Here is a 27,475-nt window from a genome sequence, read left to right on the forward strand (position 1 = left end):
CACATAAGCAAGACTCTAAATGCCTCGACACTTTCTGGCCAATCTTCTTAGAATTCATTGTATCCAAAACAAAACTGGAAAGCTGGATAGAGCAGGTATGCTGTGGTTTGTTTCTCCCATCTGGAACCTACTATTTCTAGTCAATCCTAAGAGACAGCAGAATAGAAAAGTCATTTTAGAGGTTAGTGGTACCCTTTTCCACCATTAAAGCCAAGATATGGCCTATGACAGAACCTAAAGTAGAAAACTCTATCTGAGAAAACACAGCATCCAAATAGGAGATACTTTAAGTATTAAGGGAAAAGAGATACCGCAAACCCAGGTGGGAAAATCAGAAGGTATAGAAGACAACTGATCTGATGAAAATCTCAGTAATCAAGGGATGTCCCATGCTAAGTGGGCTCTGAAGTAATTACAGCAAAAGCCATCACATTATCAAGTCAAAGGATTTACCCATCTCAAGTTATATCAAACTCTAACAGGCACTTACTGCCACTGCAAGTAGAGCCAAAGTAAAAACTGTCTCTCTCTGGCTCAAAAAGCAAGTCTTGAGAAATCTGTGAAGGTACTCTCATACTCTCCTATATTTAGAGAAAGAACAGCAGCTGAATTTCTAAACCCAAAAGGCATCTCACAGGATGTCCCTGACTTTAAGGAAGAGCTGACCCAAGCAGATAAGTACTCAGTGTCTAGACAGGTAAGCCACAGCAGGGTAATCTGCTTGTCTCACCTGAGTGCCAGGAAGCACACAAAGCCCATGTGCCAAAAACCAGAGTCCTACTAGGAGAGGACACTGCCTGCTATGGACAGGTGCCCCCAGAACAAACAGAGATGATCTGGAGATCAAAACTGGCTTGGAGTTTCTTAGATAAAACTCCACAGGCAGCAAGACACTTTCACTTCACTTACTTTCTTTCCAACCAGACTCATGAAATGTTAAGGGGTCAAAGAACAAAATTCCAAGGTTGCCATAAGAAAACATGCTGACTCAAATGCTTCTTGTTGTACAGCTATTCAGAGTGTGAAGAGGCACACAGAAACCGTTAATTCCAACTTTGCCAGTCTTTGCCAGACAAGAGCTCTTTATGTTTTGCAGTGTCTGGTATAACCACGTACCTAAGAGCAAACCAGCCCTGAAATAAAACACATACTTCCTACAAAACGGAGCAAAGTCCATAATCCTTGCTTCTAGGGTAACCCAGACATCCAGAAGTGTCTGAACAAGGTGAATGTTGCTTAACCACACTCAACACTGTTCATTTAAGAAATCTGCATTAGCTTTGTAAGAAAGAAAGGCAGTAGTGCCAGAAAAACTATACGTTGACACGTTCGTCATGAGAAAGGAGTAATGAGAAACTTTATTCACAAATTTAATGAAACATCAAAACCAAAGTTTTTAATGTAGAATAGCTGTGTACTGTTACTATGTTTAGAGTTTTTAAAAATAAAATGCTAACATGAAGTAAGTCCCTACAGAAGTGTAAGCTTGCAGTACTTAACAGTCTGATCTTGACAGGAAGAACATTTAGGATTCTTAGAAGCACTTAGCTTTAACTTAATCTTAGACTACTTACACGTAGAGCAAAAGAAGATGAGCTAAGTAAAGCAGAACGCCACACAAAAAAAAAATTACACCTTGCAATAATGCATTAATAATAAATTAACACCCCAAACAAAAGCACTGATTGTATCGTAACCATAGCGCACCACAGCACATTAATTATTTGATTCTATCACAGTATTTCAGCACAGGTTCTCTAAGATTTATAACATGCAAAACCAGAGCGATCATTAGCACTTCTTATGCTATGCAACCAGAATAATCGAATTTAATCCCACATAATTTGAAGGTACATGGATGTGTTTCTTCCAGTTATAAACTGGACAGCTGAGATACCCCAGTTGTTGGGTTTTTTTGAGGTCACTGTACAAGCTCAACCTAAATAAATGTCTTTACAACAGTAGTTTAAAAAAACCCCATCAACTAGAAGAAACTATCACATTTTAGTGATTACTCGTAACCAAGAGGATAGCCTGGTCATCATAATGGACGAGCCTCCTCTTGGCTCACCAGGTTTGCCTGAACCCGGACGTGCCGCCGGCCCGTTCTCAGTGACAGCGCTCCAGTGACAGGCCGGGGCCGTGTCAGTGACAGTGTCACTGCCGAGCTTTCCCTCATTCCTCACTAACCCTCTGCCATTCCAGCTCCGGGACGTAAAGAGCAACCACAGGTCTCGCACATGTCTCAAGTTATCAGCTGTTTCATGCCACTAAACTTCACCACCCAGAGATCCTTAAACCGTCAAATTATCTTGGTTATTAATCGGTATCTCAAACTGCCTTTCCTTTTTATTTGCCACGCTTTCAAAGCCACGCGGGAAAAAGGCGAATTCACATATCCTTCCTGATGCGAACTAAGAAAAAAACCCCTTGTACTTTCTTAAAGAGAAGGAGCACATAAACTAGCGACAACTCCACATCAAGCTACGCTGAGAACAAGACGGACAGGACCGAGTCGTAGTTCCTGCACCTTAGCAAAAAGCATGTGTTTTCTCCTTCCCCAGCCAGCCGGCATTTAAAGGATACGCCTGCCCCAGCTGCCCTTAGGGCAGAGCATCCTTTCCAACCACGCTGGTAGGGGAAGCACATGCTTAGAGGCCGCAGGACCCAGGGAGCGCGGGCCGGGACAGGCCGGGCCGGGAGCAGCGCCCTGCCCAGCCCCGGCTCGCTCCCGGCGGGGACTCAGCGGCGGCCCTTCCCTCCCGCAGCGGCCTGTCCGCCCACGCCGGGAGCCCCCAGACGCCGCCGCCTCCGCTCTCCCTTCCACCCTCCCCTTGCCCCTTCGCCCAGGCCCAGCGAGCGGCCCCGGGGGAGCCTCACCGGGCTGTGGCCGGCGGCGCAGCGCTCGGGGCAGGCGGCAGGCGCGGCGCCCGCAGCTCTGCAGCAGCATGGACGCCATGGCGGCGCTCGGCGGGCGGGCGGGCGGCGCCGGCCCCGCTCCTGTCCCGTCCTGCCGCCCGGGCCGCGGCGACCTCCCACACAGGCTCAGCAGCGCCGAGGAGCCGCGTTCGCCCAGCACCGCCCCCGCGGCGCCGGGCACGCCGGGAGTCGTAGTCCTGAAGTGCCCGGTGAGGGCGGCTGGAGCGGGCTGTGGGGATGGCGTCACCGAGGGGCAGGCGCTGTGGGGTGTGTGGCTCCGCAGCCGCCCGAGGGGAGCGGCGGGTGAGCGTCGGGGCCCGCTGCGGGTACCGGAGGCTACCCCGATGACGGGGCTTCTACGCCCGAGGGCGGCTCGCTCGCAGCCCGCGGTCGGGAAGGTCGGGAAGCCCGAGCCCGCTGCGAAGGGCGGGCGCTGGTGCCTCACGGAGCCGCCCTGAGCCGCTCGGACCGCTGTGGCCACACAGAACGCCAGCCCGAAGTACAGCGGTCCAGCACCAGATGGTGCTTCCTGCCCTGGCAGCGGGGTCGGACTGGACGGTCTCCAGAGGTCCCTTCCAACCCTCAGAATCCTGGGATCCCGCGGTGTGCGCGGCAGTGTTGCCGCACGCCTGGGGCCAAAGCCCAGCGTGCCGCTGGCGTTTGGGGAGTGCTTGGCAGCAGCAGTTCCAGTGCGCACACGTGCGTGGATTGCGGATCCAGGGATGTGTCATGAAAATAGCTTTCTTGTGGAGCTGTGATGTCTTTGATAGGAAATAGCACATAAATCAGTCAATTGACAGATGTGCCTCGCTAGTGCTGGTTAATGGTTTGGCTACAACGTAGCATGATAGTCTTAAAATATCAGTTCTACTGACCAGCGTTAGGATCTCTTATCAAATATGTCAGTAGTCAATATAGCATTACACAGTGCCACTCATTTTGCATACTTTCGACTGCAGAGGCAGATGAAGCGAATAACAGGAATCTAACTGCAGAAATTATAATTTAACCTGAGAGCCGTGAAATTTTAAAAACTGTGTACATGAGGTTTGGGTGTTAATGCCTTGCTTATTCAAATAAAAAAAAAAAAAAAAGGGAGGGGGTAGAAGTTGCTGGAAGTGTCTGTGGACAAGATGGCTGACAGCCCTGCCAACAAGATGGCTGCCCCAAGGACAGGTCTCCAGAGGGACGAGGGTGCCGTGGGCTCAGACCTCTCCTGCCTCACAGGCCATTTACAACACCAGGCATTGCATCACCTCTACACCTACCTAAACCCCAAACAAAATAGGTGCTATTTAACCTATATTTACCCTTATCTGTCAAGGGTAGCAGAAGCATCAGGTTTGACCCAAACCGTGACTGAAACAGCCTCACGGTAATAAAAAGCCGAATGAGTTCTGTGGTTATCCTTTCATGCTTGAGACTTTGCAAATGCAGGAAATTAATTAGTAATGTTATAAAGTTCTTTTGTGTATTTAAAGAAATTCCTCACGGGTTTCTCCTAAGTGTGAAAAATTTAGATGAAAAAGATTCAAAAGAATATGTGAACATGGACTACGCAATTGACTGAATATTTAAAAATAAAAAACAAGACACCCTTTTGTCACATCTTTTCACTGTGTTGGCTATAGTAATACTAGTGTTGTTTGCTTTTAATGATAGTTAACAAATTAATTGGTATTATTATTTATGTACTCTAATTACTAGAGCTAGTATTAAAATGTTAGGTTCCCAAATGCACTAAAAGACTTTTAGCCAGCTGTGTTTGGTTTACAAGTATTTAAAAATGTAGTGCATTTAAATGGTTAAGATTATTTAAAATGTGCAACCTGACAATAGTGCTTTATGTTAATATGGCAATCTTAAAAAAAAACAAACAAGCAGCAACGAAAAAAGCATCTTCCCTATCTACACATCTCTCTCACTAGACTGGGTTTGTAGCTTTCTCTTGTTATTCTTTTTTCTTTCTGGTTGGCTGATAACAAAACCAAATGAAATGGGGCAACTAATGGCAGTTCCTCTAACAAAGCTGCTTAATTATGTAGAAACATTATATGAAGCCTATACAAGAAGAATAATATGCTCTGAAGTCATTAAACTATTGACAAGAGATTTCAGACAGCAAACAGATGATTACAGAGGTCTCAATACATTTATGCAGACAAGTAACCAGTCTTTCAATAGTTTCATTAAATTCATTAGTATTCAGGGTGGCAGACAATGTAGATGCATGTGCCTTTTCAGAGCTGAATTCGTTATGTTTTTGTACAGTCTTTTGTTCCAGATTTGTTTATACCTGGAATTTACATGGTTTTCTACCATATATGAAAAGGATTGATAATATACTCTGTGAAAAATTTGTAAATAGATACAGTTTCAAAAAACTAATTGTGTGCATTTACCAAGCATTGTGAAGTAATGTTTAAGATAAGATGGAGTATTAGTAATTTCCAAGTAGTTGTACAGATTGTTCCCACAGGAAAAGGCCGAGTGACTGTAGGTGACACATGGACCTTCCACACAGGTCAGTCTTTGTTTTAAAGAAAAACATCTTTCACTCCATCCCGAGCAACAGACCATGAGTTCACAGAGAAAACACTCATCCCCAGAATAAATCACCATACACATAATTACTAGGGGTTTATTTTTAAAAAACTCAACTGCTACAGCCATTTTAGACCTGGTTGCCTTAAAGCAACCATGTTGCTTGGAAAAGTTGTCAGCCATCTTGTTGAAAAACGTGTTTTCTAGGACGAATAGGATGAGGGACTGAAAGGAAGAAATACAAAGCCTTTTTTCTGGATGGATTTAACAAGGATCTGAGAATTATTAAAATAAATGTAATATTTGAATGTTAAGATTTGAAAAATTAATTTTAAAATTAAGATTACTATTTAGTATTAAATATTGATTTCCCCCGCCCCCCCGAATGTTTAACAGAAGCAAAAGCAAAGTAAGAGTTCTCGAAACCAATTTGAAACAACCTCCAAATAAGAGGCAAATGTGATGCCTGGCAGAGCCCAGTGATAGGACAAAGGCAAGGCTGTTTTAGTTGTCTAAAAGAGGTATGATGCAAAGACCTATAAAAGCACAGAACATGCCTACGGCTGCGCATTACTTGCATAGACATGACAAGGAGCAGATGAACCCATAATTCTCAATGAGGAAGGTTCGAAATCTGTCTAGAAATTGGGGAGCAAATGTTAGTATCAACAGGGAGCAAAACTGTAAGGGAACTACTATATATGCAGTATTCTTGTTCAGAAAATCTCTGCTTCACAGCCAAAAGACTTGCCAAAGTAATAGCTACATGAAATTCCTGTCTGCTGTTGTGCAGTACTCCTTCTGTCACCAGCCCCTAACGAACCCTCGTTGGTGGTGGGCAGGTGCATTTGGAGAGCAGGATTCCTTTGTGGCCTGCCAAAGATGCCTGCACTGTTGGAGAGGGTGCCCCTCCCCTGAGGACATGTCCTAGGAAGCACTTCCTAGATCCTGTTGATGTTTTTGAGGATGGATAAGAGGACCCCTCCCACTCCAAACTGCAGGTGCCCTGTAGCTTGTGACAGTGGCTGTGTAACAGTACCAGGTCTGTGACACTCCTGCCAGAGCCACCATTACACAGACACGGCCTCGGTCCCCTGGAACACCCAGATGAGAAGCCAGGCTGGCAGCAGAGGCAGGAAGGGACCAGGGTAGTGGGATTCAGTGAGTGGAGGGGAAGGAGGTGCTGTGTTGATGCTCTGGGCTGCAAGCAGGAGGAATTGGGAGTGTAATTAGCATTTGATGAGTTGGGAGACCAGGTTTGCCATTTCACTGCTTCAACATCGTGTTTGTGTATACACAGTGCAATTCTGTAAGATACATATTAGCATAGGTCCATAGACAGTATTTAAAAGTAGGATTATGCTTTTAGTCTGTAGAATCTGTTTCCATGGCAATCCTCAGGTTGTCTCCTTGAATAGGTTTAACAATACGGGATTAAACTCATCTTTATTCAGCATAAATCTAAAGAAAGGAATAATAAAAAAAAGACATTACTGTGTAGCAAGTTCCATTAAGTTTCCACTCGAGGGGGAAAACCAACAGATTATTAGTAGTTTTTTTAAAAAAATACTCCCATTCATCATCATGGATTTTTAGGAGAGACTCGTGGGATACTGAAGCCTGTTGCTCTTTCGGTGTTAAACCCAAAGGTAAAAGTTCAAGTGGTGGCTGGATTACAGAGTTGCTGTATGTACGTCCAGGTCACAAGTTCACTCCTGTCTGTAAATGTGCCAAAAACAAGCAGCACTGGCTACACATTAGCACACAAACAGGCGGCCCTGGGTGCCTCTTCAAACACTGCCCTGAAAAGCTACACAGAGATTGTCTTGATGGTAATAACGTGCTGTAAACAGTCATTCCTGATCCAAGGATAATTACCTGCTCAAATTCTAGTCAAAAAGCGGTATTTTAAAAGATTGCGTAGGCTTGACCCAAATTAGCAACATAAAATGACAAATACAATTAACGTTATTAGGTTGTCATTAGTTAGATTTGACATGCAGGCAGACAAGGAGAACGCAGCTAGGGGAGCACAAACAGGTAATTTTGAAAATCTTTCCAAACTGGGGGGAAAAGTACCACTTGCAGTTCCGAGAGAAAACCACCGAGGTTCTCGCTTTACCCACCAGGTGGAGCTTATGTGAAACAAACAGGCGGAGAAGCTGCGTAATCACCGCACAAAGAGGGTTTTGGGGGGCGGAAGGAGCACGAGGGGGGAAAAGCCAGAAGGTTCTGGCCCAGACAGGATCAAGCAGAGGGAGGGCAAGCACTGTTCAGGCTATATGCACAACAAAAAAAGGGAAGAACATATCTATAAAAAGCAAACTGATTTAGACCTTGAGAAAAACGGGGGGGAGGGGGGGGAAGACAAAAGGAGTCTTTAGTGTTAAAAAAGCACCTGTTAGGTCCAGCTGGTGTGAGAAGGACTGAGATTTTGCTGCAAAACCACCAACCCTGTATATAAGTAACCTGTTCTGCCTCCAAATACATCAATTTGATTTTATGAATGACAGGCTGTATTTAGACTCTGTATTTAGAGTTATTCTTTCCTTCCAGGATTTTTTGAGTCTGTCAGGTTTGCAAGTTCCTGTCTGCAATTAGAAACACAGAAAGCCAACAATCATAGGTCATCATCTGCCTCTCAGTTAGGTCTTTTCTAAGAAAACACCAAATGTTGTGTTACTGTCAATAAAAGCCCTAAATCTGCCACCTCTGCTTTTGTGCACCCATCAAGAAGCAAGACAAGAAGCGCACGTGACCAGGGAAGCCCTCCCCCCACCCATCCCGTATTTTGTGGATCTGTCCCTGCACTCCTTATATATCACCAAATTCCTGGGGAAGTCAGGCAATGTTACAGGAGTGCTGGAGATACAGGAGGTCCCTGCAAACCAGAGATACCTTCCAGTTTATGTCCATTAAAGAAACAACAGGAGGTCAGTACACCATTTTAGGAGAATTTTTACCTTTATATTCTAAAAAGGAGAAAAATGTGCTACTTCCAAGGGTCATTTTAATGGCAACAGCATAACTTTCCTTAGCCATTTGGTGAGGCTGAGGCTGCTCGTGGTAGGCACTGGTTTGGAGGGGAGTGGATTACACCAGCACATGCCCACAGCTGTATGACTTGGTAACAGGCAAAATGCACCGTAATCCCATTGTCCCCCAGGCACATTCAGGCTTTCTCTGCCTCCAAGGAAGTGAGCAGAACTAAGCATTTCTGTTAAAAGAACAAATGAGAAAGATACTGAAGATGGAGAGGTTGATTTGCTGGAGCCTGATGCTTAAAATTCATATGGCAGAATTTAGCCCTCTTGGGCCTCAGCTGTTGTTACCTCTTTCTTGCAGGTTTTGCTGAAGATCTTATCAGTCCTGGCTCATATTTTTCCCTAACAATCAGCCTTAATAACCTCACCGGAATGTGTCTTTCAAACCTTTGAATCGCTCTCTCTTATTTACCTTTCAGCTTTACACTTTCTATCTTACATAATCCAGACCAAGCCTGTAACACAGATCTCACACTTTTTTATCCTGTTCTCCTTGACCTGGCTAACACTCCCATATTCCACGCTGCCGTACAATGACCTCCCCATTCCAGCGTGCAAGCCCACAGCCCCTCCTTTATTCAAGTCAAAGAGCTGCTTTTCTCAAGAGGCCTCCCCACAGAGATAATGAAAAGCAGATTAAGAGATTTAAAAAAGGAGTTGGTTCCTTTGGAATGGTCAGTGCGCTTTCCCTTTCTACAACCATCCTCTATACTGTAAATTTTCCAAATCAGTGTTTGTCTGGATGTCTGTGCCTTGACCTCAGCAGGACCTAAGCTGTTTGGGCCCCAATCCTACACATGCATATTCATGCCATGTCCCTTTGCTATCAGAGAGGTTCACACAGAGTGGTAAAGAAACAGCGCAGTTACGTATTTGTAAAATCAAATCCTGGTGCTTGCCAGATAATATCATAAAAGTCTTGGGAAGAGCTAAAAATCAACATTTTAATCTCTGTTTTTGTGACACAGAAAGAATGGCAACTTGCAAGGCAAGTGAAGTGGCAGTTCTGTTGACAACACTTGGTTTGAACTGATCTGTAGGTATATGAGAATCTTGGGGGGAAGTACCAGGTAAAATGTGATGTGAAGCTATAGAAATACAACAAAGAGCCATCAGCACAAGTACATCCCAGTGGTGCTTTGCCAGTATCCTGTCTTTTTCTTGTGCTGCTGAATTTCAGGCATCAGAAACAGAAGACGCTTTGTCTGGGCTTTCCCATGTAACAGCAACCTCTCTCCTGCCTGTCTTCGGCCCCTGTTCACTTTATTACTATTATAGTATCCCCTAGAGACAGACTTGGGAGGCATTCACCCCCAAACATCCTGTTACCTTAAAGCAATTAGGTATTTTCTCAGTAACACATTACATGCTTTAATCCTGGTTACACGTGAGGATAAAGTGTGGCTAGCAAGTCGTAGGTGTATGTAAGAAGATACAAAGTTGACATAAAAGAGCTTCACCATTGGGTTTGATCAGAATCCAGAGGAAGTCAAGTCCCCCAAAGCAGTCGCTGTCCTCTGAAAGCAACATGAAGAGGGAATTTTGTGTACAAACTGAAGGCTTAGCTGGGGACTGCAAATATCCAGCAGTTCATCGGCTGAATAGAGCAAGAGGAACTCCTTGGGACTAACTTGTGCAGCAGGTCAAAGTGAGCCATCCAGCCTGCTTGTCAGCCAGGGAAACAAGCCCCACACTCATTCCGGTATGACATATATCAATCATTTTCTTTTTTAATCACTATTCCAACAGCTGAAAGAGGAAATACGCCCAACAGATATCAACAGAAAGCTGGCTCAGCCAGCAGTGCTTTCCTGTCGTGCCAAGGGAACAACCTCCTCCCCTTTCCAAGGCCTCTCCTCCCAAGGAACAGACATCTAACTCTCCCTGAGCTGGGAAGCCTCTTTCAGCGTGCCAGCTGGGAAATCAGGGCCCTGGGCGCAATCCCAGCACCTGTGCCTGGTTTTCTTACAGAGTGCAGCCAGCTGCTCTTCTAGGTCTGCAAATGTCCTGTATACTCTATTTCTTTTCATTTCTGTGTGTTGCTTTGGATAAGCAATGCAAATGTGTTGCTTATATTTGGATTTTTGCAAATACATTATTTTACATTTACCTTAACCTGGTTTCTTTAAGGATCATATCAGTGCACTGACAAATGGAGCCATGCCATGTTTTTAGTAATCCTTAAACCAGAGTTGTTGAACCAGTAGTGGCCAGAACCTCTGAACTATTTTTCAGGGAATTTGAAGGTGAGAAAAATGTAACTGCAGGCCACTTTGGAAAATGGTGACATGGAGTTTGGGAGAAAGAAGTGTTTCTGATGGCTGGTGTTTGTCAGCAGACTTTTCTGGCATTGCACATGGCAGCAGAGAGTATAGTTGACCCTGAGGGTTCACAGGCATTAGATAATTGCTTTGGCTCTGACTTAGTTCACAGAATGTTAGACAAGTCATTTCTATCTGTGACACCGAACTATCAACTGCAAACTTCCTGTGTGGAAATAATTATGCATGTTTTCTGAGTTGGCATTATGTTCTTATGTATCCAATGGTTCTTATGCAGAGAGGCAAGGTTAGAGTTAAGAGAAGACTGTTGTCACTGCTAATAGCTTGACTCTGAAAAGCCTTCATATTATTCTAAGATTCTAGTATAAGTGGAGCCAGAGTAGAGTTAGAATTCTGTACTACAACAGGAAGGGGAAACATAGAGGTTTGAAAAATAATGAAGGTGGGAGGAAAGTGAATAGAAAATGGTTATTATCATTGCTAATAATACTATAGCAATTCAATCAGTTTATCTGGGAGCAGGGCTTAACAAAGAACAGAAGGAAATATATTTTCATGTAAACTTGTTCCCACAGGATGTTCTAAACCCCCCAAATATAAATTAATAGGTTTGACAAGAAAATAGACAAATTCAAGGGAGCTAGGCTTCATGAAGTCTTTGACAAATGCTTGTCTAGATGCAATGTCATGTTTGGAAGTTAGGAAATCCCTAAACTACTGATTTTCAGGAATGACACAAGTGGGTAGGAGCTACTTTTCCTATGCCCTGTTTCCAGTTCTAAGCATCCATTACTACTTCCTTTCGTGGTTTCCCATGAGGAAAGAACATGCCCGAGCCTGCTTTGAATTTTAAAAGCCTCCTCCATTCTGCACAAATAGAAGTGAGAATAAGAGACCATAAATGATTACCCACGGGCAGTTAATAAAAGCCATAGGATGGAAGTCCTAAACTGGAACCAGGGAGGTGTTTGAGGTGGAATGAAGGGTCACTATTGGTGGGTCTCGAGGCACTTGACTTGAGGTGTGCATGGCCTACCCCATGCTGGGTGGCTGTGGCAGTTTAGTTAGTCCTAGACACTGTTTCTGCCATCCTTACAACTCCAGGTGTTGCCCTCACCAACAGAGGAACAAATAGGTTAACAGAGGTGGGTTTTTTTTGTGTAGAAGTATAATGAAAGCCAGGTTAGAAAGGGAAAGGATTTCAGTCTACTTGGTAACTTACACAGAACTTTGCAACACGAAACTCTACCAAGGAAGGGGACAGGCATCTTCTCTTGCATTCTTACCACAGTGCTTCCTCTTTGAACTTTACAAAGTCCAACTTCTGCCATAATCCACCTGGCAACAAGTTACAGTCGACGTCCCTCTAGTGGGTAATTAATTACCCATGATAGCCATGACAAAGCTGAGATGTGTGTTAAAAATTTGCCTTGCAGTTGCTTTCCTTAATCTTCTTTCTTCAATTTGCTTTGTTCTTCTTTCATCCGTGATCTTTCTTACACATATATTCCATGTTTTCTTGGTACCCTCCCTAAACATCATGTCTGCTCCTTCTCCATTCTTGTGCTTTGTGAGGAGTTGGGCTGTTTGAGGGTTTTCTGTTTGACTTTGATGTAAGTGGAATTGAAAGTAAAGAAGCTGCCAAAGAATGAATTTAAAATGAAATATTCTGGAGATTAGTGATGTTTGCACAGAGGCACATGTGAAACCCCCAGTACACTGAAGGCTTAGAAATCTAGGGAAAAGAAAACCCTAATACCTACCTTAAATGGGTTCCTGAAGTTTGTAATTTATTTTTTCTATCTGGAGTTAGTAAAAAGAGATTTACAGTTGGGTTTTCTTATCCTTAAAGTTGATTTATTTGGGTGGAAAATCTTCTGCCTTCTGCTTAGGAGTTTGTTCGCTTTGCATTTGTTGTTCCATTACCAAAACTGTTAAGAGCAAAATACATAAGCCAGCTGTGTTCTATCTGAAGTTAGCTCTCTAACAGCAACGGTTAACTACCAAAGAGTATTCCCAGAGCAGAGCTGACGTTAATTGAGAAGGATAGTGCTCTCAAATACATCGAGACAAGATGCTATAGAAATTGATTTAACCAGACCATGCCTTTTGTCTATGGAACTGCATTTCTCTCCTTGCAGAGCACATAGGCTGGATACTATGGCTGCTCCTCCATTCAGATTAATGGAAATATAGTAGGGATGAATCTCAAAGGTATTTCCTTTTTTCTGACTACTCTGATTTTTTTTTTGTCTGGTTAAGCAGAATTCAAACAACAAGAGGAACAAGTCAATATTGTCCAAATGAAAAATGACAGATCTGGTTCAAAGAAATTTTTAGGACAGGCTTTGATAATACATTTCTCAAGTGATAGTAGGCTTTGTATTAATCATTATGTTACCTTTCTGTTTAAAACTTTGAATTATCTAAATAAACTGACATGAAAGACATTGTGCTCCAGTCCAAGTATTTGCCAGGTTCCTGGAGGCACTGACCTTTTTATCAACTCACTGTGATAATGATGTTCCTCAAAAGTCACTAATTAGAATCCCAAGAGTCTTTATTATCACAAACTCAGGTATCACAAGGAGGATGAATAAAATGAAAATAAACTGGAATTTAACTGAAGCAAAGTAAGGTCATGGATTATTTATCATGAGCAAATTCTGTTCCTACTAACACCTGTGCAATCCATATATTTACATTATATTGTGAAACAGCCTCATACAAAAATAATTTTGCTATACAGCATATCAGGATTATGAACAGTTATTTTACTTACATGGGTAAAAAAATACTGCAGCTTTTGCTCCCTTTATAACTGAGATGTCAATATAACTAATTTCATCTCACTGTAATAAAGATGAAATGAATTCCAATCCTGCTGCTATATCAGTTACAACATATTTTTATTCAGCTGAGACATTTCATAAACCGGCTGAAGGTAAGAATTGCAGCCGGCGCTGAGGAAGGAGGTGGAGGCAGGGAAAAGGTACTGCAGAAGAGATTTACAGATTTTGTCTCCAGAGCTTTCCTTGCATTGAAGTACAGGACAAAAAGGATTCAGTGACTACCAGCCTTCAAGACCAGCTTGTACAGCTGACAGTAAGAAAATGTTCTTTTGCATCCAAATTGAGTGCATTTGTTGTAGAATTTATTAAGAGGCTGAAAACAAAGAAACTTACAGCGCCACATCCTATTCTTTATTTAGGTTGGATGAAGGCTTCATTTGGCATTATGGAAACTGGAACAACTGCACTGGGCTAAACCAAAGGCCTGCGAGTCCCTTTATCCAGTCTCTGGTCATAGTCAGAAAGCAGTGCTTGGGAAAGGAGTAGGAGAAACAGGGTGAGCACAGAGCGTTGCTGCCATTTGCCTGCACTGCCTGCAGCAGCAATGCTGTATTTCATCGCTGCTGATAAACACACACGGAAGGTAGTCTAGTGGTCTGAGCACAGAGCTGGGAGCTATGAATCCACTGTTTCAGCCCTGCCTCTGTCACCAAGGTTACTTGTACATTGCTGTGTCCCAGCTCGTGTGTGGTGGTGGCAAACCTGCCTTCAAGCCTCTGCACTGCAGAGGCACACACGGCCCACGCTCACGTACCCACACTTGCATTCCACACTTGCATTCGTGCTGTAGTTGGCCAGGTCTGGTATTATGGAGAGATTTGCTCCTCCCTAATGGGCTACTTAACATCTGTGATTGTTTCCAGAAGAGCTGCACAATATCCTGGTGCACTTCTTATTGTGCCCCTTTATCTCTCCCCCATTCCTTCTGGCTCCTCTGTTTTTTGCTTGATTATCAACCCTGGCCTTTGTGGTCCTCGTGCTTTGTCTTAAGCTTGTCATCCCTCACTTCTTACACTCACAAGCAGCAGGCTTGGTGTAAAAACTCTGCAAATGTTTTCCCCGACTGCGTAGCCCGAGTCAAGGTCAATCCGTCAGGTAGCACTGATCCTTTCAAATGTCCCCACTGAAGCTGCTGATAAAAAGGTGATGCTGTTAGATTTCCATTAAAACCAGAAAGATAATGTTAAAGTCACCTCCTTAAGAATTCCCATTACAAATTTTGTTTAAAGTCTATGTTACACGTTGCTTCAAGACTACCTGCAATTCCCAGCATGGTAAGATGGCTCCTGAATGGACCCTCAGAAAGTGAGTCTATCAGCTTCAGGCCCAGTGCTCTTGAGCTCACAACTTCATTGTTGCTGAAACTCCACCCCCTCCTCCTACACAACCATTGTCTCCACCTCCATTGGTCTACCATCCTTTCAGAAACAATACAAGGAGCACTGCAAGGTGTTCACTCAGGACACTACTGAGAACATCATGATGCAGGCAGGTAGATCGGGAGTTGCCAGAATTCCCGTTTCCATTTTTAACCTTGAAATGGAGAGACTTTACCAGTTTGATGCATCACTTGGCCTCTAGAGCTATTGGGTATGTCATTTCTGCAAGGTGATTCAAGCTGGCTGGATTGAAGGGCAGATTTGAGGAATTTCTCCCCAGATCCTTGCACCTCAGGTTGAGCAGAACCCTGGAGAGCTCCTCCTCCTTCTCCCTGCAGCCTCCAGCTGCACTTCTGTGCAGGGCAAGGGTGCACAGGAACTGGAGGAAGCCACATGCAAATCAGGACTGAGTGGTAACCAAATATGCTTAACCCAGGGGGATGCTGGTGGGAAGCACAGAACTAGTGAAAGGGAAGCGAGTAAATAGACTGGAACATATAGGCCTTGGAATATTGGCACGTCAGTGGAGGGCTGTGTATAGTAAATAAATAGAAGTATGCATGCTTTAGCAATTTCCCCAGGGTGAGTAAGAGTGTGTTCAAAGAGTAGTACTTGCTTTATAGTGTCCTGTGAGCACGGGTTCAATATATACATTAGGAAGCACATATAGGTTGTATGTATGAATGATCAAGGAGTTTAGACAACCACCTGAGTAACTGGCAGCAAACACCAAATCCCATCAGCCTGATCCCAGTGCCAAGCTCCTCACTTCTCAGTGTTCCAATTTCACAGGCAATTAAAATGGCTACTTAGCTACATCACTTGTCAAGTATTTTAAGTAGGAAAAGTGATGCTAATTGTTAGGCATTACTGCCCATGTAAAAACCACACCCCCGTGTTAAGTACGCACAACAATACACCATTAACCTGTTTAATACGATAACTTGAAAGAATGGTATGTTTTTCTTATACAATTCTACTAAAAGTCCTTTGTTATTATTTTGTTCATTAGAATTGTCTGCAATAAAGGGGATTCAATGATTTTGCAAACCAGCTTCATCCCCAGAATATTATCATTTGACAATTTCAAGGCTTTTCAGCACAGACCGTTGCATATATGTCATATATCGCATTGCAGATTTCATCCAATACTGGAAAATGTACTCTGAATGCAGTATCGTCTTATCAGTATTCTAGCACCATAAGCTTTCTCACTGCAAGCAGGCTACTGTTCATTACAATGAAACTGAAAATGGAATAACTGAAGGATTGATTTATATGACCTTCACTCAAGAATGTTCTAATTCTGACATAATCTCTCTGACTGAAATCCTAAACACTGTATAATTTTGATTGATTACCCTTAAAAGAAGGAGCCTGGATCTATAGATCAACAGAATACCTGGCATGAAAAGGAGTGGTGCAACAGCTCGGGGAGACTGCAAGAAAATGCAGATCGATCATGTGACTTTACTCCAAACATTGTCTCAGCCAGCAAATCCAGGAACGGGGCTGAAAGCGAGTGGAAAAACATTATGCGGATGTTTTCACAAATCACTCTGTCACTCGGAAATCTCTCATGATCATATACATTTTATAGCAAAGATAAGAGTATGTTAATAAGTTCAAGCATGAAACAGTCTGTTTACTAAAGGCTGCAGGAAATGTTTATTAAACCAGCTAATTTATGGCAAAACAGGGCCAGAGCTTGATATACTCCACAAAAGGCTGCTTTACCAGGCAGCTCTGTTTTCCTGCTGCACCAACAGTAAAACCTACCCTGTGCTATTCTGTCCTAACTCCCGCTGCCATGGGAGCCAGGAGAAGGTGTGAGGGTACATTGGACCTGACTGCTCGTAGGTGAACACTAGAGCAGCCCTACAGCTGCTGCTTACAATTAACAGCTGGTATCTTTAAAGCAAAGCAGCCAGACCTAAATCAAGTAGAATCTTACTGAATTGAAAGGTGATTCAGGCTGGTTGTCACCTGGATTTTTTTGGTGAGGTAAAGAGAGTAGTTAGAAGAAAGGGCAGATAGAAACTATTCACAGCAAACACTGATAAACATACATTAAAAGCCTAATGAACACAGTTTTAATACCTTGCAGGACTGAAATCAACAGGTCATTTAATTTTAAGCAGACTAGCAAACAGAAATCTGCCCTCCACTCCTGTCTTTTTTCTGTTCTCAGTGTTGGGTGAAATGAATGCTTGCCTCCTTCCCTCCCACACACTCAGCTCACAGTTCCCACTTAGCCATTTCCCAGTCCTGTTTTGGACAAATCTTTATCTTATCATGCTTCCCCTGCAAATCTTTCTTCTCTAGAGCACTTAACATCCTCTTTCATAAAATCCACCTTTTACAAGTGGTACCTAATCAATCTTACTTTATCCTAGCCAGAAAACTGAGGGGGTTATTTTAGAAAAAAAAATCTGTTATTCAGTGAATTTTGTGTCTAGTATGAATTGTTTAATTCTAGCAGATGGTAGTCTCCTCTATGCAGGAGCATTTGTCTCTTCACTGCGTTGCACAATGTGTATTATTCTCACCTATGAATGGGCCTGTTCCTTATTACTCCCAAAGATCAAACATTACACAATTCCTCCAGTATGGAGCTACAGTCTGAGCTACAGCTACTGCAGCCACTGTAAAAGCACTACAGCCTCAGAAAGATTATTCCTTCCTTCCTGAATACATTAGAGTGGATATACCAGGAACTAAATTTGTGCTTAGGGATAGCAGGAAGTGCCTGATTCTTTTTATGTATTTGTAGAACAGGAGGGGGAAAAAAAAGAAAAAAAAAGGGAAAAAGGAGGAGATAGAGAAGAGAAAAAGATAAAAAGAAAAAAAGAAAGACTTGGGTGGAATCATATTTAGGACATTTATTCCTTCAACTATATGGACACAGTTTTCAAGAGCAATAAAATAAAGTATTTATATCAAAACCTCTGTTCTCCTAGAATGAAAAAGGCTTGTAAGCAGTAGACAAAAGAGAAAAAACATGGTGAATATTATTTCTGTAATCAATTGCACCATACTGGTATATGGTGCATATCAACATGTATGAATACAATACAGACAATATTTGATTCTTTGGACTAGAAAATTTAACATAAAGCCTCGTTCTGCAAACCAATCCTGGCATACTTGATTTTCAGCATGAGTTGTTTATTGAATTCTCAAACGAATGTATTTGTCGTTAGGAAAATCAGAACAGCAGAGGAAGTAATATTGTCTTAGATTTCCCAATGGTGAATTATTTAGCGGAGTCAATTCTGGCCTCAGCCTGGTATCTCATCTACGAGACAACACTCGCTTCCCAATGTAATGACAGATGATCATAAAAGCTTAGCAGTGTTTTGCCAGTGCTGGTAAAGCTGATAGGGATGGGAGTGAAGGGCAGCTTGGTATCTTCTTTAACCAGTGGCATAACTATTCAGTATGAGAGATTAAGAGCTAGACTTTGTTAGGATGATTATCATTACCCTCAACAACAACTATAAAAAGCTCTAAGTCAAATGGTTCTGACTCACTTATTGAAGGGTACTACCCTGGGCATGGGCTATCACTGGGTGGCTAATCCCCCTGGAACAGGTGCACAGCAGTTTGCCAGTCCCACATCATAGCAAGGCTGGGAGCCAGGGGCTCCAGCTCATAAAAGAGATGCCCATTGGAAAGGAAGTAGACAAAAGAAGGAAGGGCACTGCCTCTCTTGGCATCTCTCCTGAGTGGCTTCCACTTGCAAAATTTTGGAAGAAGAATTTGGAAGCTCTTCTCCACTCAGTGTGCATCAGCAGTAATACTTGTCCTTCCCCAATAGCAAGTTCTCCTGGGCCGCAGCAGCAACTTGGGTGAAATACTTTTGCAGACAGCATGTTTGTAATTGTAAATTCAACAGATTCTCTACAAACTGTTTAATATTTTAAAATATCTCTAGAACGAGTAAGTAGCAGAACAGTCTAACCCAGCTAAGGTCAAAAAACATTTATTGAGTCTGTTCAGGACAGAAGGCAGAAATATTGCAAAATTGACTTTCCTGTGAATGAACAAGGAATATAGACTCAAAACCTCAACTCTGGCAGACGCTGAACCCGTCATTTGATCTGCAGTAGCACTTGGGTGTCTTTGTAGGTCAGCTGAAGCAGAAGGAAACCTTTCTCAAAAAGATTGCTCAACTAGTCCAAACTGGTGGCTTCTGAGTAAGAGAAAAACATTTTCTTACATTATAAGTAGTATAAATAAAATAATGTAAAGTCCTTTCACTGATTCAGACACACTTATTTCAAATTACATGTCACAGAGTTAGAAAGGACCCTGTCATCAGACCTGCATTAGACAGGCTAAAAGACTTCTTGAAGAGATTTTTTTTCAATCTGAAAACAACATACCTTTCAATATAATATTTCTGCTCAATTAAAGTAATTCCATTGATGATGAGTCTATCACAGTTTGATTATGATTACAATTTTTTGTAAACTTATTGTATTCATTAGTTACCTGAACTGTAAAAAATGTTAATACTAGTAATTATTAAACTTAAGAATAATGTGAAGAAAAATATAAAGAAAAAAGAGGGAAATGAAGCAGGTTAAATGTTTCTCTCCCATTGATTGCCAGTAGCTGCTAGTGTTAAATTAAGAGGTTATTTTATTGTCTTCTGCAGCCAAGCTCAGCTATACTCCATTCAATAACCAATAATTTATGTCTTTGAGTTAATAATAATCACAATAAAAGTATTCCCCACTTTCTGGCATGCGGCGTTTATTTTAGGATATTAACACAGCAATCCAAATACAACACGTAAGACTCCCTCAGGGCTTTCTGTCTCACATCCCAGACCTTCTGTTTCTTTATAAGCTTTAACAGCCACAGTTAGAAGAGATATAAATAGTCCAAAGCACAAGAGAATCTCTCTTCCCTGACAGAATCTTTATTTACAAGCTCTACAGACCTAAGCAGGTCAAACAGTCCCTTGCTGGCAGGTTAATAAGGCCCACCTGCCAAATAAACCCACCAGTGAACTCCACAGGGCCTACATAAATCCAAAACACTTGGACAAGACAAGATTTTCTCCCCAGGAATCATACTGAGATGGGATCCTTATAGTTCAAAAGGGGTTCATCTTTCAAACTCCAGAGTGCTTGTCTACCTGGCACATACTCATGAATGTGCAAAAGGTTTGTAAAAACTATGGCTCTTACTTTCAGAAGACATCATTATTTAACATTTATATTTCAGTATTTCAATTTCAACAGGACACTTTCATGCTGAGGGTTCTCATACTGGTGCCATAAAAACATGTAAGGCTTTTAAGTCTCTGCCCTTGAGACTTTCTTTTTAAAAGGCAAGAATAGTTGGGACATAAATGAAATCTTTAAAATTATTCAAAACTTAACATACAATTAATTCCCCAACAACAACATGAAAATGAAATGAAAGAATATGACAACTGGTTATTTAAACCAACCTAGAAATTAATTCTCAGAAACCACAGTAAATTTTTAAATGATTACTGGCTATTGCCAAAATGGAATTCTGTTCCGAGATCTGAGCTATTCAAACATGACTCTTGGGTAAATGTTTCCCACTGAATCAATGACTTCTTTATGTTCTTTCCTGAATCAGTCAGACCCAGGAACTATCCCAGTGTGAGCATATCCATAGACTTCTGAAAAGGCCCAGTCAATATGCTTATATTGGATTGTAAAAAGCATCTCCACAGCACCCTTCAGATTTCTATTTGCTGTTCATACAGTCAGGAAAGTGGTAAATTCTGAGAGCATGCCTCACAACTTATTACACTCTTAGGATGGCCCCAGGAAGATGAAGGCAGACAGTGGATTGTAGCTGGGCAGCAGAAGCTCTCTGGCCCAAAACACTGAAGGAGAAACCTGTTATCCATTCATAAGGTGTTGGTTTACCTTTCACACAGGCTGAGAACTGCAGTAGTGCCTGAGCTGATTCATGAACAGAGGTATGTCCCAGCCCCAGAGGTGGCAACAGCAATCAGAAAGGGCAATACAGGGCTGGAGAGTCAGTGTGTGTGTAGTGGCAGGGATCACAGGTCCCATTTTAATGAGCCAGTGGAAGTCTGATAAAGTTCTTTAGTGTATTGTGAAGGACACATCCATACCAGGCCTACAGGCTGCCTGCCTGTAAAAATCCTTTAGGACAGGCAAATCAGGGAGCACATAAAAAGGCTTGCAGCAATTCCTTCCTGCAGATCCACAGTGGGCTAGACCAGACTCCCCTCAGGCACTGGGATTACAGTTTTACAAGTGTAGATGAAGCAAGGAACACATGTAGAATGTGCATTTAAGATGGAATGCTGTGGCAAATCACTTAGTTGCACTTTGAAGGCCTCTATTTTGGATCACCAGAGAGAATGCACGGTTTTGAGATCCTGGTATTGCAGCTCCTAGTGAGGTGCAAGCTATGAGTGGTGTACTTTTAGTAAGAAACAAAAGTGTGTCTTGTGGGCTCTATAAAGTACCTCTGGGACAAGACAAAATTTGGGGATTTGAATCAGTGAGACTCCTGAATTCTGAGTGCCATTTAAGTGCCTATCACCTCCTTTGGACCAGTGCAAACAGTTTATTCCTGCTTTGAAGAACCCAGAAAACACACATAACATCAGCCCTTCAGCAAACACCACATACCCAGTTGCTGCAGCAGTTGCAAAAGGAGGAGTTTTCAACACAGGGTGGCTCGTGCCCACGGCAATGATACTATTATTAGCACAGTGGTACTACAACCATGCCCAGCTTCAGCGTGAGACAATGCAGGGTGGGTGAATCTTCATGTAGGCTGTGTTCTACACACTGGCCAGGCCCAACACCTCTTCTCTGCTGAGCACATTCTTCATTTGAATTACAGTTTCGTTCAGCTGCTGTAAATGCAGCTGAGGCAGCCTGATGTTCTCCTGCTGTATGTAAACTGGACGCAGATTTGGCACTGGAGCCGGAACTGCCACGGTGGGATCAGTGCTGTGTGTAGGGTTGAACTGCTGACAGTGTGAGTCCTGCAGGCAGCCCAGCAGCCCTTCTGCTCCCTGCCAGGGCTAGTTCACCAGGCAGGAGTGTCTCACACAGCCCTGCACTGCCTGGCAGAGCGCACGCTCTGCTTCATTAACAATAACTGAAGCGAGCAAATAGAGCTTACAGGAGTGAGCTTGTCGAGCTTGAGAAGAGTGTAAGAACACTGTAAAATGTGCAAGAAACACATCCTACTCCTTTCAGTTTTCACTGCAGAAACAGCACAGGTGATAATTTAGCAGTTCAGCCTGCATTTACAAGCCTGCTCATCTTATGCCTCAAATCCAGTTGTTTCAGCCCTCATTTGTCAACTACATTTGCACATACTCAACGCCAATGTAAAACAAGTGCTAGGCATCTTATGTAAAGTCTCCAAACAGTTCTCAAAATTAGTGGATGTTTCTGAAAATGCCTGTCAGTGAGCATTTTTCTCAAGGCATATATACTGAGTAAATGGGATACGATCACAGCTACAATTTCTCAGTACAGGAAATTGCCAGCCACCAATATAATTAGAAACAGTTCATATGATCAAATTAATCATTCAAAAAAGAGCAATTATGGTTAACAGAATAATGGCATGCCTTAAAAAAGAATGAAATTAACCTTTAGGACTGACATAGTTACCCTCACCATTCTGTACTGAGGCAGCAAAGATTAATATATGTGCAAAATAAAACACTGCATTAGCATCTGCTGGAAACAGTAGTAGCATTATCTATCTGGCCTATTCAACCCTTAACAAACTTTATTCCTTGGCCCTGGCATAGAGTGGAAATATCAATAGTCACTTCTCTGCCAAAATGAAGAAAAAACACTCTTCAAGACTTCCATTGCTATATAACTTACCAAATTGTGATTATCGCTGACCAATAATTACATGAAGGTTAAACATAAGTCAGCCATTTGAAATGCAGAACAATTTAGCATTCAAACCTACGTTATGGCTCCTCAAAAGCTAAGAGTTACAGAGTTAAGCTTTAGCCCTAACAAGCTAAGATCTAGCAATACATACCAAACATAAGTCAAAAAACTATAGTTTTGTTCTGGAGTGCTAAACATTAATTCTGATTATTAAAGTATTTTGGTATATATACTTCTTAATGATATTAAATTTGTCTTTATAAACAGTAACATACTATGCTATCAAGAGATAGAAGAGTTAATGTGTTTTGAATGCTCAAGCTGTGTGTTTCTACATAGATTAGATTTATTTTATTCTGAATGTCAGCAATGTTTAAATTAAGTCATCGTGATGTTGAAGATAATTAGAGACATATAACTTCTATAGCTAAATTTATTAGCACACTGGAGTTACTTATACCAGGCTGAAGCACGTTAGCTGCCTAGAACTGATATACAGCTGGTTTTTATCATCCAAACACTGGAAAACAGCAGGGACATGCTCCTCAGTTTTCCTTTCTCCTGGCCTCTGCCTTGCCCTGAAGATGTATCCCACTCCCTCATGTCTTCAGCTTTCCTCTTCCTTTTGCTTCCTCAATTACACTTCCCTTCCTCCTGCTCAGTACAAATGGTGCAAACACACAATAGATATTTGCAAGAAAAGTAACATTTACTCCATTCTTTTCCTATCTGAAAACATATCTGGTAAACAGACTGGTGTATAACTCATAGTCTGAAGAAGATTCACATTTAACTGTGTATTTTCATCAGGATATCATATCTTACTCAATCAGTATTTAAGCTATAAGCTGTAGCTGCCCGTAAGAGGCCTCTCATTAGGAGAGAGACTAATTCTGTTTGAAATTCTCTAAGTAGATTATTTTCTTTTTCCCACAGAATCAACTTACAATCAAAAAATACCATTACTCCATTTTTATATGAGATTACACAAAACATACAAAAAGCCTGAAAAGCCCGAAAAGCCCATACCTTCACATTTTCAAGTTAATTTAAAAGTAAAAGTGATTCTAACGCACAATGCCAAATTTTTGGAATAACCATTTTCGATGAATTTTCATTCAAATTAATTAGCAGATGTGTAAGTTCTCAAGAACACGTTTACTACTATAATTCGAGGATGAATATGCTACACTTGATATAAAATATTTTGAAACGCTGATTTAAGTTTACGCTTCATTCTTTCTTAATTCTACAGCAGCAGCTTGCTGTCTCCATATTAAAAGGCATGCAATATGGTGCACGGCCAAGGACATAAATGCATACATGCTGACAAAGATTTTTCTTAACAGTGGTGAGGACACACAGACTGACATGCTGAAGGATCAGTGGCTCTGTCCTAGCTATACCTAACATAGATAAGAATAGGTTCAGACGGGTTGAAAACAACGACTGTGCTCTGTTAATCCGAAGGGAAAACATGGACTGCTGGCCAAAGTCAGCGCTCAGGTAATGGGCTGCCAGCTGCCAGCATGAAATGGAGAGTAATGGTGACAGGAAGGACAACACTGAGCAATCCTATGCATCAACAAAACAATCCTATGCTACAACAAGAGCAATCCTATGCTGCAACAAAACAGGACAATGGGCAGCAGCAACTTTTCCAGTGTATTGGTTTGAAGTAGAACTACAATGTCTTCAGCGTTCACCCCTAATAGGTGGAAAAGTTTGTGAAACAAGAAAAACCTACATTTGTAGATTCTATACGGCCTAGTACAGTCCTTATCCCATTAAACACCTGTAGTACAATAAACACCGTGGACATGCTGTGCTGGTGGTACTAACTAATTTGGAAATATCTGATTAACACATGCACTGCACTCACATAAATTCATTTTAACTCTACTTCAAGTTATCTTAACATTGCCACCAAGATAATCAGCATTCAGGAAAATACTTAACAGATTATTACACAAAATCCTGAAACAAAAATGTAAAGGGATACTAGAAAGGAGTTCAGAAAGCAATCAATCCTTAGCATCCATACAGGACAGAAATGTAAACACAAAGCTCCTGGTACAAAGATCTTCAGTGAGATTAAATGTGCTCAAGGAACTGCACCGTCATTGCTATTGGCCTTTGCCAGGAGAAAGGCAAAGCTTTAGCACAGGAACTGCTGGTCCCTATTGCTTCTAATGGCCACAAGTACCCCAAAATGTGCCCCAGCCCCTTGTTAACAGGGCTGACCAAACTCTCGGAGTAGGGAGCTCTGCACTGTTGCACGGAGCAGTTCCATACACACACTACTTGATCCTGTAGTTCCTCTGTCTAACACAGTGGAACTACAGCAACTGCGATGTAGGGCCTTGGCTTTTCCAGCACTGACTGTCCCTGTGGTGGCAACAAAATTCTTCCTTCAGTGTTAGAATTTCAGCATATCCCAACATATGCCTAAAGCCAGAGGCACTAACTACAGTTATTGCTGAATAAGTGATCTCGAAAAAGTGTTTAAATTGCAAATTATCTTTCAGCCTACTAACCAATTGATAATCTCCAAAATATATAAATATTTCTAGAGCAATATGCAACTGCTACATGTATTTGAAATCCTTTGAGTTGAACAGAGAGACATTGATTGTGATACTGTTTAACAGAATATATCCATATAAGTTGAAAGTAAGGAGCAATAAAATTTTAGATATAAGATGAAATAGGAGTCATTAATAAATGAATACTTTTATCTGTTCTAGTTATACATCTTTGATATTTCTTGGATAGGTCATTGAAACCAAAACCATTAAAAAATATTGGCCAATTCAAAAATCCCAAGAAAATATAATGAAAGAGAATAAAATCTCCAAGAGGTTCAGCCTGCAAATTTGCAACTACTAGAAACCAACTGGAGAATGCTTCCTTCAACTCTCTCAAATATAAGCTGGAAGCATTCCAGTTAAAGGTGTTAACTCCCAGCATAAGCTTTCCTGGAAATTTGCAGGGTGGGTCTTTAGGGAGGTAACTACATAGTTACAAATCTTAGTCGCATAGACAAGGCCAGTGATCTGCAGGAGTTGTAAGGGCTAAGGAAGATTTGTTGTCACCTTGACCATGATAACAAAATCCTTCCACTTATGCCTTAAAGGACTGACACAAAAGGCAAACATAGGAACTGGAGTTATCTGGAGGACATTATGGATTAGTAACAAGTACAAAATAAAAATCTGTTTCTCTTTTATAAGTCTTACATAAAAATGAACTTATATCATTGAGCCTGAACACAGAGTTTATTCCCAAGAGAATGCAGATAAAGCATTTATATTGTGCCAATTATTGAAAACTAACCTCATTTCTTATGAAAGTTTGGAGTTTTTTTTGGGGGGGAACACCAAACACTCCCGCAAACGCCATATTTTGTGCTTTTAATATGTTAGCATTATGGTTCAACTGTGGAAGAAAAGCATGACTATATATTCCCTTATGTAAACAACAGGATTCAGATATTTGTACTTCTGTTTATTTGTATTGATACTAGTGTCTCTATTTTAAATTAGAAAGCATCTTTAATTTTTTTGTAAATGCATTTAACTGAACTTCAGAAAGGAAGATAGATAGAATTGTCATGACTCGTAGTCCAAATTAGCTATTATAAAATGGAATGGCACTTTCTCTTTAATGGTGTAAACCTTGTTTGTCTTACACCTTAAAGATAGCGTTTGGTTTGTTTGTTTTTTGTTTTTTTACAGAAAGGCTCTAAAACAAGTTAAGGTACCTTATCAGTACAGACAGATTTCCTTCAGCCACCTTGAGATTAAAGTTTTAATCAGCCGACGATTAAGATTTCCATTACTAAGTAATTAGCACTAAATTCACACTGTTCAACTGTTAACTGAGAAAGGTGCACCCACCATTAAATACACATCAACAAACTCTAACATATGAAGGTAAATTAAGGTCTAAAAAAGAAAAAAATAGCCTGAGCCTTTCTGTAACAGATGGTCTAATTTCCCCATTACCCATGAAGTATGATGCCCGTGTGTTCCCCTCCTCAATTATCATCTGTTTACCTTCACAGGAGTTGCTACAGGCCCTTAGCTACCAGGTTACTACAGTATCCATAGCACCGAAGAACTCTGTCCTCTGCCTTGTACAGAAAACACAGGTACCCAGTGCTCCATAAACTCTTCATTAAACCATCGAAAGCTTGAAAAAGTTGGCCATTACCAGCTTTACATTTCACGGGAATATCTGTTCCTATCATAACGTGACAGCTATTTAATGATTCGACCAAAAAAAAATTAATTAAATAAATAAAAGGGCTGTGCTTTCCCTTGGCAAATTGCAAGCACACGTACTTATTTTGATGCAAGCTTAAAAAAGAAAATAAAATAACCCGGGCCATACTTCCAGAAGAGACAGCCCGGGTAATTCGCAGCCGGGCGCACTTGGGCTCTTACCACCACCCGACAGCCCCCAAATTGTGTGCAGTTGTAGGGCAAGTCAAAACATTTGGCTTAAATCAGGGTTTTCCAGAGAGCGCACGTGCACGGTGGCTGAGGCCAGCGG

General features: G+C 41.7%; 1 protein-coding gene and 1 long non-coding RNA gene across 2 annotated transcripts in view; one reads left to right on the top strand and one right to left on the bottom strand.

Moving 5' to 3' along the window:
- The window catches only part of LETM1 (leucine zipper and EF-hand containing transmembrane protein 1), a 31,234-nt gene extending 28,229 nt beyond the window's left edge, over positions 1 to 3,005 (bottom strand). Inside the window, exon 1 of the mRNA XM_027662657.1 lies at positions 2,881 to 3,005. Within this exon, the coding sequence (XP_027518458.1) occupies positions 2,881 to 2,959 (79 nt within the window). The 5' untranslated portion in view covers positions 2,960 to 3,005. The remainder of the gene's footprint in view (positions 1 to 2,880) is intronic.
- A 71-nt stretch (positions 3,006 to 3,076) lies between these two features.
- LOC113956296 lies at positions 3,077 to 27,182 on the top strand. The gene is made up of 3 exons (XR_003530798.1): positions 3,077 to 3,222; positions 5,399 to 5,443; positions 26,985 to 27,182. It is a non-coding gene; the product is annotated as an uncharacterized LOC113956296 (long non-coding RNA).
- Positions 27,183 to 27,475: the final 293 nt, after the last annotated feature.

This window comes from Corapipo altera, unplaced genomic scaffold, assembly GCF_003945725.1.
Source record: "Corapipo altera isolate COAL_440 unplaced genomic scaffold, ASM394572v1 95, whole genome shotgun sequence".
Classification (NCBI taxonomy): domain Eukaryota; kingdom Metazoa; phylum Chordata; class Aves; order Passeriformes; family Pipridae; genus Corapipo; species Corapipo altera.